We start from the raw sequence: 15524 nt of genomic DNA, 5'->3' as shown, positions 1-15524 counted from the left end.
GAAATCCCTGGGTATGTTGTAGTAGAACTTGTCTGTTTATACGATCCCTCCAGGGGTCATAAATCCACCAATAAAGCAACCAGAAGAGAAAAGAAACTCATATAGTGTGAATCCGTGTGATAAAAAACACATAAGTGCATCCTCCAGTGACTGGCAACAGACAGTGTGAACACGGAGAAACCACCACCGGTACACACACTGACCCTTACCAGAGCATATGATCCATCAGGATCAGTCAGAGCAGAGGGGATATACACAGTAAGCAGCAATGGGACGTCTCAGCCAATGGTGGAACAGAAGAATCGGCAGGTCCAATATGTCAGAGGAGGAGAAAAAACTCACATGGCGTGATATCGTAAAAGTATTTCAAATCGCGGTGACGTCAGCACGTTGCCTCCCTAGGGAGGTTAGCAGCTTGTTCACTATTTGTTTTTTTTTTTTGGTAAGCGCACTTTTTTCCTTTTTATTTTCCTTTTTATATGGATACAGTGAGGCATGGACACAGTGAGGCATGCACATGGACACAGTGAGGCAAAGTGAGGCAAAGTGAGGCACACATATGGACACCCTAAGCTTATACTCAAGTCAATACGTTGTCCCATTTTTTTGTGGTAAAATTAGGTGCCTCGGCTTATATTCGGGTCGGCTTATACTCGAGTATATATGGTATATGTTTTAACGAAGAAAAAAAAAATATATATATATATATATATATATATAAATTTATATTTTGCCATAGAGTATTCAAGTCTGTCTTGCTTTTGTCTGAGCATGGTATAAGTCTTACATTGTAAACTAAATTAACAGGTACAAGAAGTTGTTTACTATTTGCACAAAATATTAAATAAGCTCATTATGTGATATACATTTTCTGTAATTTCAGGTCAGAATCCATGTGCCTCAAACCCCTGCAGCCATCTTTGTTTGTTGTCATCAAGTTCCGCCAAATTTTATTCTTGTGCCTGCCCCTCGGGGTGGTCATTAACTGATGATCAAGTGAACTGTCAGAGAGGTAAGAAAACATGGGGGGGGGGGGCAAAGGCTGTACCAAGTTATTGGGTTAGCACACAACATAGTGGAAGTCCTATGTTTTGGTAGCGGTGCAAATTAATTTTAATCACAAATAATTTTAGCATGCAGTACATAAGGTGAATAGCTGTTTACCTGTCTATAATCAGGTCTATAAAATGGTGGAAAAAGTAATACACATACATACAGGTGCATCTCATAAATTTAGAATATCATCAAAAAGTTATTTTATTTCAATAATTCAATTCAAAAAGTGAAACTAATATATTGTATGTAGATGCGTAACACACAGAGTGATCTATTTCAAGCATTTTTTCTTTTAATTTTGATGATGATGTCTTACAGCTAGGAAAACCCAACATTCAGTATTTCAGGAAATTTGAATATTATATAAGCCCTATAAAAAAAAAAAAGGATTTTTAATACAGAAATGTTGGCTTACTGAAAAGTATATTCATATACAGTATAGTATGCAATCATTACTTGGTCGGGGGTTCCTTTTGCATGAATTACTCTATCAATGAGGCGTGGCATGGAGGCGATCAGCCTGTGGCACCACTGAGGTGTTATCAAATCCCAGGTTGCTTTAATAGCGGCCTTTAACTTATCTGCATTGTTGGGTCTGGTGTCTCTCATCTTCCTCTTGACAATACCCCACAGATTCTCTATGGGATTTAGGTCAAGCAAGTTTGCTGGCCAATCAAGCACAGTGATACCATAATCAATAAACCAGGTGATGGTACTTTTGGCAGTGTGGGCAGGTGCCAAGTCCTGCTGGAAAATGAAATCAGCATCTCCATAAAGCTGGTCAGCAGAGGGAAGCATGAAGTGCTCTATAATTTCCTGGTAGATGGCTACGCTGACTTCGGACTTGATAAAACACAGAGGACCAACACCAGCAGATGATATGGCTCCCCAAATCATCACTGACTGTGGAAAATTGTGCATTTCATTTGTAAATCAACATCCCAGAGTCTGGAGGAAGAATGGAGAGACACAGAATCCAAGATCCAGAGTGAAGTTTCCACAGTCAGTGGTGATTTGGGGAGCCATTTACCTTTCTGGTGTTGGTCCATGGACACCTGAGGGAATGCTCGCTCTCATCCAATAAAACAAATCATCAATATCAGAGAAAAAGCTTATAGTGTAGTATTTATTGGTGATGCTAAGCAGTGAAATCTTTAAAAAGTTGACAAGCAGTACAATCAACATATATAAAATACAGGAACAGGTGTTGCTGGTATCCACAGACTTACATCTGATGCCACCAAACTGTAACAAAGTGGTGACTGGACCTCAGGCATCTAAGAATAATGCTTTTTACGAACTTCTATTCTTGCAAATTTTAATATGTGTTTGTATGTATGATAAATAGTTAATATTATACATATAAAATACATATGACATTTAAGTATGTAAATTTATAGGAAGTTTTATTAAATACTTTTCTCTGTGATTTAAGCTCCAAGTTGACTGGCAATACCGGAAATACAAATACAAAGCTTTAAGCTATCTGCTAACATCGGAGCCTCTTCTACATTCTCAGTACTTCAAAAGTGTCCAGAAGCTTAAAGTGGGAGCTTTATAATACAATCGTGTCTTGTTCTTCTGCTGATACCATCTGGCAGCTTTTCAGCAAACAGCTTGGTGCTTCTTTGTAGTGGAAGGAGGTGGTAGATAGAGGTTAGGCTTTTCATCATTGGGCTGCATGGATTTAAAGAGTACAGAACAAAGTTAGTTGTAATACTTGTTATTAAAGAACATGCAGATAACCGACAATCAGCAAAGGATAATTAACCTACCTGTTGAAATCTGGAAACATGGGTCATTTCATGTGAACATTGTCTTACTTTTGTATTGGAATGTATAGGAACAGGAATAATGTTAAATAGTCTTGTCTTAAAGTGAATATAAGCAATATTCTTAAAGGGGTTGTAAAGGAATTTTTCCTAAATAGCTTCCTTTACCTTTGTGCAGTCCTCCTTCACTTACCTCATCCTTCAATTTTGCTTTTAAATGTCCTTTATTTCTTTGGAGAAATCCTCACTTTCTGTTCTTCTGTCTGTAACTCACCAACGTAATGCAAAGCTTTCTTCCTGGTGTGGAGAAAGCCTCTTGAGGGGTATGGGGCGAGCAGGAGTGTCAGGACGCCCACTAACACACAGCTCCTTTCTCTATCTGCAAAGTAGAGAGTGTCCTGACTTGCCTGCTCGTCCCCTCCCCCCTCAAGAGGCTTTCTCCACACCAGGAAGAAAGCCTCGCATTACGGTGGTGAGTTACATACAGAAGAACAGGTAGTGAACATTTCTCAGAAGAAATAAGGACATTTAAAAGCAAAATTGAAGGATGAGGTAAGTGAAGGAGGACTGCACTAAGGTAAAGGAAGCTATTTAGGGGAAAAAATGAGAGAAGAAGTGTCATAATTGGCCTGGGTGGCAAGGGGTAATTACCATAAGTAAGTTTGTTGTAATATACAAATAATTATTATATATTGTTTACAATATTTTCAAAATCTGTACTCAAGCCGGTGGCTTTACAGACAAATTACTGAAGTTTAAAGTTATAACTTCCAACCAGTAATTTCACAGTAGATAGATACATATTATGTTATAACATATAGCATTATAATATATATGATTTAGCTTTATTAAAACAGTACCTTTTCAACAGCAGCAGATTCTCATTCTCCCTTTTAACTGTGTGAGAAAAACATGGGATTGTGGGTAAACCTTATATGCATAAACCCATGTATTTTCCTTGTAGTTAAAAGGGCTGGGCTGGAAGGGAGCATGTGTCTTTTAGACACATGCCCCCTTCTATAACACTGCAGTGAGAGGCATGCCTCCACTGCAGCATTTTTATTGGACAGCTTGGGCCAATGGTACTTTACCATTGGTCCAAGACTCCAAGCTGTCTATTGAGCTAAGTGCCTCTGACAAGAAGTGAGGAGAGGCACTGTGAGCTCATCCTCTCAGTCTGCTACAAACAGAGTGTGCCAGCTTGTATTTAAACAGGCCGCTCTGTTTGTAGCTTCTGACAGGCTGCACAAGGAGCCCTGATTATCTCCGGAACCATGGGTCGTAGGAGCCCCAAATTTTAACCAGGGGTGGGGTACGACTGCAGGACACCAAGCTACAACCCCTTTTTTTATTTATTTATTGTTTTATGTTCATAGCAGGTGAGGCACTGCTTCACCTGTCTCCCCTGCATGTCCATGTCCCTGATACCTGCATGTCCCTGATACACATCCACTACCTAATGACCCTGTAATCTTTTTTTCATTAAATAGTCTCTTACTGTGTTTTTCTTCTTCCCGGAAATGTCCCTTGTGAGCTCCTGAATATTTTTTTCCCCCTCCCTTTTGTTTGTTTGGAAAGAGCAGTGCATGCTAGTTATGGTCATGTGCACTGCTGTATTAATATGATTGTTTGATGCATGGCATTTGTAACGGAAATTAGTCACTATTGACTGGTTGGGTCACAATTAACCAACAATTTGCAATATCTCCAATTGCAATATGAGCTATCAGTAATGTCCCCTATCCTGTAATTTAGGATATAATTTCTCAGTCACCCTATGGCCCTATCGGACATAAGGTGACCCTAGACATAAGACTCCTTGGTGACGCCGGTACAGGAGTACCCCTCATCCTTCCAAAGTCTCTGTTTGTCACGGATCATTCCGTTACAGCATTTATAGTCATTTATATCAGTCAGACAATTCCATGTTAGGGTTTCATTAGGTGCTTACCATACATGCATGCCAATTGAAAAATGCAGCTGTAGGACAATTTCAAACAACATTCTAATGACTAAAAGTCTATGCTTGCTATCAAAGTGAAGAGTAGTGTTGAAAAGTTTCACAATTACATTTACATTACTTATCTTCTTTAAACTTGGACTCCAGCCAAAAGTATTAAATGCCCATTAAGTGAAAAAAACAACTATTGTTGTAAAAGTTAGCTTTGATATTCCTTTCAACATGGTATATTCCTTTAAGGACACTGCAAGTACAGAAAATTCCTGTTGATCTGCCAGAAATGCACTCAGCTCCAAAGTTCTGTTGTGAACTGACAGCACATTTTTGTGGATTAAGGCCTGATTCACATCTATGCATTTTTTGTGCTTTTTGCATTTTGCTGATTTGCACTACAGGAAGGTGTTCCATAGGAAACAGTGTTAAATGGACTGTATTGCAAATCTGCAAAATGCAAAAAGCACTAAAAATGCATAGGTGTAAATGAGGCCTAAGTGGTGTCAGCCTGTGAGGAGGTGCAGCGTGGTGCATCGGCAGTAAACATGAAGACTGGGTTCACACCAGAGAATGCAGCGGCTCACAGCAGGAGTCCAGTGTGTCTCCATTCACAGGTCCAATTTAAGCCCTAATTTTGGGCTGAATTCAGACCTGAAATGGACAAAAAGGGCTACTGTGCAATTCGCACTGGAGCCACTGCAGAGGTGTGTGAACTGGCTCCATAGAGAGCTGGTCACAATCTCCTGCTATGAGAATTGGATGTGGCAAATCTACATCCAATTAGCAAGATTGGGAACCCAGCCTTAGTGTCCAGTTGCAGAAACAGAATTTAATTGAAGTTAAGTTCAGCAAAGCACAACTATGCGGAAATAAAACCCAACCAGGTGCACTCAGTAGCAGTAGGTCTCGGATACATAGACAGCGTCTGTTTCAAGCAGGGAAATGTGGCCTATCTGGTTTCTACCCAAATGGAGAGGACTTTGGGAAGGCTGGCATGTCCTTGCTCTTTCTCTACTGATCTAGATATTCTTCCTGATGCTAATTACTGCCCCTGACAGATGGATGACCTTCCCCTGCATTATCCACATGTGAAATGCATGCCAAGCCTGGGACAAGGGTGTTAAATAGACTCTGCCCGACCAAAGATTGCTGCCAGAGTCAAATTGGGGTGCCAGCATTCATTTGGATAGCTCCCCCAGTGACCCAGGAAACCATAGATGAACCAGGTTGCTCTTGACTTTCTCCCCCACTGCAATGCCACTGCGGTTGAGCTAAGCCTCTTAAAAAAAAATAGCCAAAAAGGCTACAAAAAAATTGAGAAACTATTTTTTTTCTTTTATACTTACCAGAAATGGCTGTTACTAGGCTGATCATCCTAATCTGCCACTTCCTCGTCCGCGGTGGTCTTCTTTCATCTCCTTTTCACGCTGCCTCTTGGGAAATGGGAAGCGGTGTCTTCTGGGACCTGTGTGTGTCCCAGGAGACATCCACCCATTCACATAGTGCCACGCGACTCGTGCATGCGCAGTAGGGAACCGGGAAATTAAGCCGCAACACTTCACTTCCTGATTCCCTCACTGAGGATGGCGGAGAGGTAGCCAAGACCCAAGCGATTGCTCAGCTTCGACTGCTGACATCGTGGGAACCCTGGACATGTAAGTGTCCTTATTAAAAGTCAGCAGCTGCAGTGTTTGTAGCTGCTGACTTTTAATTATTAATTTTTTTAACTCCGGACCTCCGCTTTAAAGACTCTGGGCCAGATCCACATAGATCGGCACCGGCGCAGCGTATCTAAGATACGCTACGCCGCCATAACTTACTTGGCTTTGTTTCAAATCCACAATGAATTTGCGCCGTAAGTTACGGTGGCGTAGTGTATCTCTGGCGGCGGAATTCAAATCAGTGATTAGGGGGCGTGATTCATTTAAATGAAGCGCGTTTCCGCCCCGAATGAAATGCGCATGCTCCGTTTCTAAATTTCCCGCCGTGCATTGCGCGAAATGACGTCGTAAGGACGTAATTTTTTAAACTTAGACGCGACTTACGTCCATCCCGATTCACGGACGACTTACGCAAAAAAAAGAAGAAAATCTAATTTTGACGCGGGAATGACGGCCATACTTAACATGGCAAATCTAACTATACGCCGCAAAAAAGCAGCTTTAACTATACGCCGGAAAAAGCCGACTAGAGACAAAGTAAGCAGATTCTTGCCTGTACATATAGTCCTCCAAATGTTTAGTTTAGTTTATTGCTGATCAAGTTGTTGAGCATGACTGCTTACGAGACCACCATCATTCTCCAAATCTCTTATATCTATAGACTCTCCAAACGTACAGTGTTTTCAGTGAATGAAAGGCTTTATGTTGGCAGCTCTGAAGCCATAGAGATGGTATCACTAGTTCATTTAATTGTGAAAGATTTTAATTATTGTTAATGGTTAGAAAAAAAGGCTTTGCTCAGTCTTCTGAGACTTATTATGAAACTAATCCCCGATGACAGTGTTATTTTTGTCTCTCACCACAAACTTTCAGCACATAGATTAGATTTTGGTATGCTCATTCTTAACCATTGTCTTCATTTCAACATAGCAATATAGAGCACCTTGAGATTCGATATTACCTTGACTAAATTAAAACAGACAGCCCATGGCAATTAAAAGGTAGTTAAGTGTTCCACACAGTTCAAAGCACACATGGTGGTATGTAAGAAATTAAAGATGGAGTATATGAAGAGAACCCAGATAAGAGGGAAATTACTCCTTTTATTAATTAGCCAGTAAGCTTGTGGTTATCACATGCCAATACATAAATGAAAAGCTTCAAATAGTGAATTCTAGTCTAAGGGCTCCTTCACAAGGGCATTTCAATCAGGTTAGCCGATTTTCTGCCGCACCTGATTGGAAGCTCCATCCAGCCCTATAGACAGTTGGATGTAAATGGATTTGTTTCTGTTTACAACCGTCTACCTTGGGGTCCATCTAAGTCCCAGTTCAGGTTTTCCCAACCTAAACATGACAGATTGTAGGTAGCATATGGTAAACGGATAGCAAAGTCTGTTTACATCCAGCCACCCATTAAGCTGTCACGGGTCTGCCTGTGTCCGCCGAGGACAAACTGAATAGAAATGGATGTAAAAAACTGATATCCTTCCCATTCAGCTCTGATTTAGCAGGGAATCTGCTCATGGAACTCCTGCTGACTGGATCAGGCTCCTCTTCATGTGAAAGGAGCCAAGCAAGAACATTTCCATAATTTCTTATAAATACTGTATTTATTGGCGTATAACACTCACTTTTTTACCCTGAAAACAGAAGGTAAACTGTGCCTGCATGTTATACGCAGGGGGCTGTAGAAAGATTTTTTCCTGAAACTTCCCTCTTAATGTTAGGGTGCATGTTATACGCCTGTGCGTGTTATATGCCGATAAGTACGGTAATTTCAAAATCATATTTGTGCGTTTTTTTAATCTAACACACACATACAAATAAAGGCATGTTCACAATGGCCCAGATTCAAGAAGCACTTGCGCCCGCGCAACCATAGTTGCGCGGCGCAAGTGCTTACTTGCTCCGGTGTAACGAGTGCTCCTGATTCAGGAACCTCGTTACACCGACTGCAGCCTAGGATGTGACAGACATAAGCCTCCTTATGCCTTCACATCCCAGGCTGCATTCTTGCGTTGGCCGCTAGGGGGCGCGGCCTTTGTGATCAGCGTATAGTATGCAAATTGCATACTACCACCGATTCACAAAAGTTGCGCGGGCCCTGCGTACGCAAGGTACGGAGTTTCCGTACGGCGCTTTTAGCATAAGGCTGCTCCTGCTAATAGCAGGCGCAGCCAATGCTAAAGTATAGCTGCGCCTCCCGCCCGTGAAATTTAAATTTCACGTCGTTTACGTAAGTGAACCGTGAATGGCGCTGGACGCCATTCACGTTCACTTAGAAGCAAATGACGTCCTTGCGACGTCATTTGCCGCAATGCACGTCGGGAAAGTTTCCCGACGGAGCATGCGCTGTTCGCTCGGCGTGGGAGCGCGCCTAATTTAAATGATTCCCGCCCCCGGCGGGATCATTTACATTAGGCAGCCTTGCGCCCGGCTGTTTAGCATATTGCCCGCGCAATTTACGGAGCAACTGCTCCGTGAATCGCGGGCAAAGCGCAATATTTGCGTGGGCGCAGAGAAAAAAATTTGCTCTTTGCCCACGCAAATATTGCGCGATTCTACCTGAATCTGGGCAAATGTATGCGGCCTCCATATAATGGGTAAAGAGCGACACGTGCATAAATTCATGCATATAATCTCGGGAGAAATATGCAAAATTCTTTCCACAAATATAAAGGCATCAACAACCGACAGAAAAAAATAATTCAGCCCACTTACAACCAAATCCTAGTGCCGCTCAAAATTTTTGCATGCATTTTTGTCTTAAAGTGGTTGTAAAGTCAAAAGGTTTTTTATCTTAAATACAATAAGATAAAAAGCCTAATGTGCGGAGCAGCCCCCCTCACCCCCCCTAATACTTACCTGAGGTCCATCTAGATCCAGTGATGCTGCAGGAGTGTCTCAGCTGCACCCATTCTCATTGGCTGAGACAGCAGCACAGTGCCATTAGCTCCCACTGCTGTCAATCAAAATCAGTCAGCCAATAAGGAGAGAAAGGGGGCTGGCCGGGCCGCAGCTCCATGTCTAAATGGACACAGGGAGCTGTGGCTCGGCTTGGGTGCCCCCATAGCAAGCTGCTTGCTGTGGGGGGCACTCAACAGAAGAGAGGGGCCAGGAGCAGCGAAGAGCAAAACCACTGCACTGATCAAGTAACTATGAAATGATTGTGTTATGTTTAACTAAAAAAAAAAAAAACACAAGACTTTAGTATCACTTTGAGTGGCTGCTCCATACCACTGACTTTCTACAAAACAAGACAAGATAAATGTTTGTTTTTAACACTCACATTCAACAAAGGGCCTTCTTTTAATTTTGTTTTGGACAGAGTAGAGAGGAATTAGAAAATCTGTCATTTTTTTTGTCTGTGTCCCCATTAGGGAGATTCACCCTCTCTATCTGTCCTATTTACCGTTATCACCAAAAGTGCAAGTAAAAGAAAATCTCAAAATGTGGGTTGTACTCAGTAAAGTATGACAATCTTCTAATGGAGATACTAATTCTGGTGGCCTTGGTGACAAACAGTGATTTCCTCACTTTGGAGGAATTTCTTCTTCCTTCCTGTTTTGGCTGTGGGTCAAAAAGTGAAGGGAAATTTCCCCAATGAGGCACAGGTGGTAGAGAAAGAAAAAAAAAAATACATAAATCCTTCCTTACTCTATCCAAAATGAAAATAAAAGTTTTGCCTTTAGTTCTACTATATGCAAACATTTTTTAAATACCCTTTTTTTATTAATTCATTGGTGGTGTGTAGGCAGGTGCGGTCTGTACTCCCCATTGCAGGTGGTGCTCGACTGAAGCGGCAATACAGAAGGGGAAGGAGGTTGTGAGGAGGTTGGTTCCTCCATGACTTCCTGTGACTACAGGAGACAGCTGTCCCACGTGACTTTAGTGGCCATTCTGAGTCAGGTAAAGTCTATTTAGGACTCCCAGGTTTATTTAGCTCCCAGATTTGGCATGCTTTATGTGAGTGGCTAGTGTAGGGACAGGTTTCCCGTCTGGCAGGGACAGTGCAAGGTCTACGTTTTCCTCCCTTTAGGTAGTCTTCCCTTTGGGTGTGGACCGGCCAGGCCACATTCCACTTCTTGTTGTAGACGCTGTTGTCATCTTTCAAGTCTACAGACCACTGTTACAGTTCGAAAGTGGCTCTGAATGGTGGTGTGTACCCACCAGGCTTAGTTGTGTTGTACTGGATCTTTCTACAATATATTGCTTTGTCTAACTTGGACTTGCTCAATGCTCATAGGTAAAAAAAAAAAAAATTAAGATGTGCTATGCCTATAGGTAACACAAACAGGTCTTAGCTTGGACAGTGAAGAAGATGCAGCAGATTGGTGGGCTCTGTCACTCTGCCCTCCCCTCATATTGGCATGTGTCATTTTAACATTGTAGCAAGCCTGATTGGCTCTTTGTGTTTCTTCTCCCCCTCCCTTTTTGAGCTTTGTTGTATGCTGGATTGCAAGTGACTGATACCAAAAAAAATTAAGCATTTATAATGCATTCATTTAAATAACACATTTATTAATGTATTAACTGCGGTAATACAGAACTATGATAATGTGTACCTTTTATAGCTGTCTGGAGTCCAGTGTTAACACATTTTGCTCTTTATTAACTTGGATAGTTGTGAAGAACACATCAGCGCATGTAATGGACTGTCTTATAACATATGCTTGGGTAACATAGCAATGTTATGTTTAAAAGTTTAATTAGTGCAGTGGTTGTTTTAAAAGGAATGATAATGACAAGTGAAGTGAAGCGAAGCCCAGTAAAGGCAGCATTATGTCCTAATTAAGACAGGTCAATTAAACCTTCCATTTAACCTATAATTTAAATGTTTTGTTGCTGTAACATTTCACGGATGGTTCCTTTGTAAACCACCATGGGTGAAAATCTGTCTTTTCTTCCGGGAATAATTAATTGACAGTAATGAAAGACATGTTCTGCACATATCGGATACATGCTGTAATTCACATTGGGGTTGATTTGTTAGAGATAGAGATTGCCGCTCCAGGCAGGTCTTGTTGGGTGCAAATCTTCTTCTCAGGAACTGAGGGTGATAGCAATGCACATGGCAATTAAGAACAAAAGATGATCAGGACAGCCGCACTCCAATCAAACGTAACTTTAATGTAAAAAAATGGAAACAGGCTCTACAAGTCACAGCAACAGAACCTAGGACATCTGACGCGTTTCACACTAACTTTAGTGTTTACTCATAGCTGATTTGTCATAAAATTAACCTTTAATACATATATCAATCCTATCCAGACATGTGATCAAAAACAGGTGAAATTGAAAATGCAATTAAGGACTGCCAAAGCAATCCAATCAAGACTCATACAATCCTGCTGTAGTGGAGGTCATGAAGACCTTCTATTTTACAGAACAGGTCGCAGGTGATCTAAATGTATTAAAAGGAATAGACTAAGGTTATTAATGATAAAAACACAATGCAAAAATCCATATATGTTACACATTAATACAGGAAACCACTAAAATAATTAAATACATACCGTATTTTCCGGCGTATAAGAAGATTCTTTCTAACCCCTTAAAATCTTCTTAAAAGTCGGGGGTCGTCTTATACGCCGGTAACCTAACATCTTACCTTACCAGAATCGCGGCCGTACGATTTTTCAAAAGCCGCACCTCCGACGTCTTCTGTTCAGTGATAGGCGGAAACAATCAGCTTCCCAGGAGGCACTGTGTTCAGTGTCGGCCTATCACGGAGGGCCTCTCGTCCTGTGTTTAGTGTCCGCCTATCACGGAGGCCCTCTCGTCCTCGGACGAGAGGGCCTACGTGATAGGCGAACACTGAACACAGTGCCTCCTGGGAAGCTGAATGTTCCGCTTATCACGGAACAGAAGACGTCGGAGGCGCGGCTTTTGAAAAATCGTACGGCCGCGATTCTGGTAAGGTAAGATGTTAGGTTACACGGCCGCGATTCGCATGGGATAAGGTAAGGGCACGGTCTGGTCATGTAATGTGGCACGGTCTGGTCATGTAATGGGGCAGGTCTGGTCATGTAATGGGGCAGGTCTGGTCATGTAATGGGGCACGGTCTGGTCATGTAATGGGGCACGGTCTGGTCATGTAATGGGGCAGGTCTGGTCATGTAATGGGGCAGGTCTGGCATGTAATGGGGCACAGTCTGGTCATGTAATGGGGCAGGTCTGGCATGTAATGGGGCACAGTATGGTCATGTAATGGGGCAGGTCTGGCATGTAATGGGGCACAGTCTGGTCATGTAATGGGGCAGGTCTGGTCATGTAATGAGGCAGGTCTGGTCATGTAATGGGGCACAGTCTGGCATGTAATGGGGCACAGTCTGGCATGTAATGGGGCACAGTCTGGCATGTAATGGGGCACAGTCTGGCATGTAGTGGCATAGTCTGGCATGTAATGGTGGCACCATGAGGCGAGGCATGACTAGTAGGAAAGGGGGTAGTCTTATACGGTGAGTATATCCCAAAACCAACATTTTTGCTGGAAAATTAGGGGGTCGTCTTATACGCCGAGTCGTCTTATACGCCGGAAAATTTGGTACATACGTAAGTTTGAAAAGAAATATGGTTTGTGAATACAGTTAGGGGTTTCCCCACTACTTATTAAATGTAAAATGCCATTATGTGAAAAACAACAATATGTATCCTGTTTAGGTGAATATCATGTGTATACATCTAGCATGATTAATATATGTAGCCAAAGCCAATAGCACATGTAGTGGTAATTAAACCTGAATAGTCTGAAAAGTGCAAAAAGAAAAGAATGGGGAAAGAACACAAATGATATAGTGAATGATAGTATGAACAAATTATATAGTGAAAAGCATATATGATTAGTAGTGTCATGTGAAAAAGTAAATATATAAAAATAAACTAAAATATGTTGTGAAAAAAGCACAACACAAACCGCAATAAATGCAAAAAGTGGAAAAAGAGAGGGTAGGCAAACCTACCCCATTGACTATATATATATATATATATATATATATATATATATATATATATATATATATGTGTATACATATATCTCCATAATTCGATAATTAAAGGCACATAATAGTGAATGTGGAAAAAAGCCTTAGTTGAATAATACCTCTACCACCTCTAATGTTTTTTATTTTTTATTTTATTTTCGAAACCTTGTATTTTATATTGTGTATTATTTACTCGTAAAATACCCAAACATATTTGTCACCAAACCAATTAATAAGTTAATAAAACATGGTGAAAAGATGGGACAGGATGAAATAGAAAAAGGTACGAGAAATGACACCTATATATGTCTGTAAAATGGGCTATTGATTAGCCGATGGCCGTAAATTAGACCATTAATGGGCCAATAGCGCATGCTAGGAGCAAAACACCGGGGCCGGTAAAATGACCTAGGATTGAAACAGAATTGGGGCCATTTTTTTTGCTCCTAGAATGCGCTATTGGCCCACTCATTTTCGCTCTGCTGAATTCCATCATCCAATCATATGCAAACAAAAATGCCTTTTTTTCAATTTCTTTGCATCTGATTGGGTGTACTTTGCAAAATAAGTGCAACTGCACTGGCAAAGTGCACAGTTTAGTTGCCTTTAGTAAATCTACCCCCTGAAGTCTGTTGCGCAAACTGCTGAACAGGCAAATGTTAGTGTTGCCCATCGACCAATCACTTACCTGTTTAACATTCACATCAATTCACAGCTGTATTCACATCAGTTCTTTGTGGTAACACATGATCGGCATTAAAGTGCCATTCATTTTGAATACATTTTTGTCTGCACAACAATGTAACAATGTACAATTCTCTGGTCATTTATTCACATGGGACTTCCTGGAAGGTGATATTTAGACCTGCAATCGGTAATTCCCAAAGGGTTCCACAACAGTACAATCACTCATGGTTGATCACAAGGACCTAACAACCTGCACAACGGCTCACATTAATCTGTTACGACGTGACTGTGAGCTGTTCATTGTGAATGGCACCCCAATGCATTGTACAGTATGGTGCAATGCACGGCGCACAACAGTGCACCAAAATGCACGTTGGTGTTGATTTACTAAAGGCAAATAGACCCTCTGCAAGTGCAATTGCTCCAGAGCTTAGCAAATGAGGTAAGGCTTCAGAGGCAAAGCGTATCCAATCATGTGCAAGAAAAAAAAAAATACAGCAAAGTCAGCAAAGCTTCTGCTCATTTACTAAGCCTTGGAACACTTGAAGGGGTTAGTTTACTAAAGGCTATTAGACTGTGCACTTCACAAAGTGCAGTTTCACTCAGCAAGTGCAATTGCTCCAGAGCTTAGTAAATGAGGTAAGGCTTCACTTTGCAAAGAATACCCAATCAAATGCAAGAAAAATTATTTAAAACTGAATTTTTGCTTGCACATGATTGGATTACGAAAGTCAGTAGAGCTTCTGCTCATTTACTAAGCTCTGGAGCAACTGCACATGCAAAGTTCACAGTCTAATTGCCTTTAGTAACCCACACACACAGAGTACAACTTCACTTTACAAAGTGCACAGTGTATTTGCCTTTAGTAAATCAACCCCATAGTGTGAGTTCTAAAATAAAGGCCATGCATTTATTTTTCACTTAAATTAGATTGAAGAGGCTACCTTAACGCAACACATGTTAACATACAGATTGCTTCAGTGTCAGTGAGTCCTTGGTTGGTTGGCTAGCCAGATTAAAATGCAAATAAAGCTTTTTGGATAGATACAAAAATGGTTTACGCTCTTGTTTGTGTTTATTTCCTTCGCTCCCTGTCCTACAGAACAGGAAATTTCAGAAATTTTTTAGAAAGTTGTCAACAGAACAGATTTTGAAGATTTGCCTTTACCTTCTAGAGACAACTAAAACATTTGCGAACATTTGTGACCGTAATAGTCAGTACCATGAGAGAGGGTAAAACTCTCCAGTGGGAAAATGCACGGCTATAAAAAAATCATGCATCAAATATGGACTATTTATGATTTAATTGCGCTGCACTATCTTGTTTTATATGTTGAGTTGAGGTATTATTTGAGTTAACCTTAAGTATCAGCTTGCAATTTTGCAAATGTTTGCACTAAATACTTCCT

The 15524-nt window shown here is 41.1% G+C and overlaps 1 protein-coding gene across 2 annotated transcripts in view; it reads left to right on the top strand.

The window, feature by feature from the left end:
• LRP2 (LDL receptor related protein 2) overlaps positions 1 to 15524 on the top strand; it is a 327257-nt gene that overhangs the window by 165055 nt on the left and 146678 nt on the right. For both annotated transcript variants that reach the window (XM_040357827.1, XM_040357826.1), the window contains one exon: positions 884 to 1012. In XM_040357827.1, coding sequence (XP_040213761.1) covers positions 884 to 1012 — 129 coding nt within the window. The remainder of the gene's footprint in view (positions 1 to 883; positions 1013 to 15524) is intronic.

Source organism: Rana temporaria, chromosome 6 (genome assembly GCF_905171775.1).
Source record: "Rana temporaria chromosome 6, aRanTem1.1, whole genome shotgun sequence".
NCBI lineage: Eukaryota > Metazoa > Chordata > Amphibia > Anura > Ranidae > Rana > Rana temporaria.
Note: the sequence above shows the minus strand (reverse complement) of the source record. Positions and strands in the feature narration are given on the sequence as shown.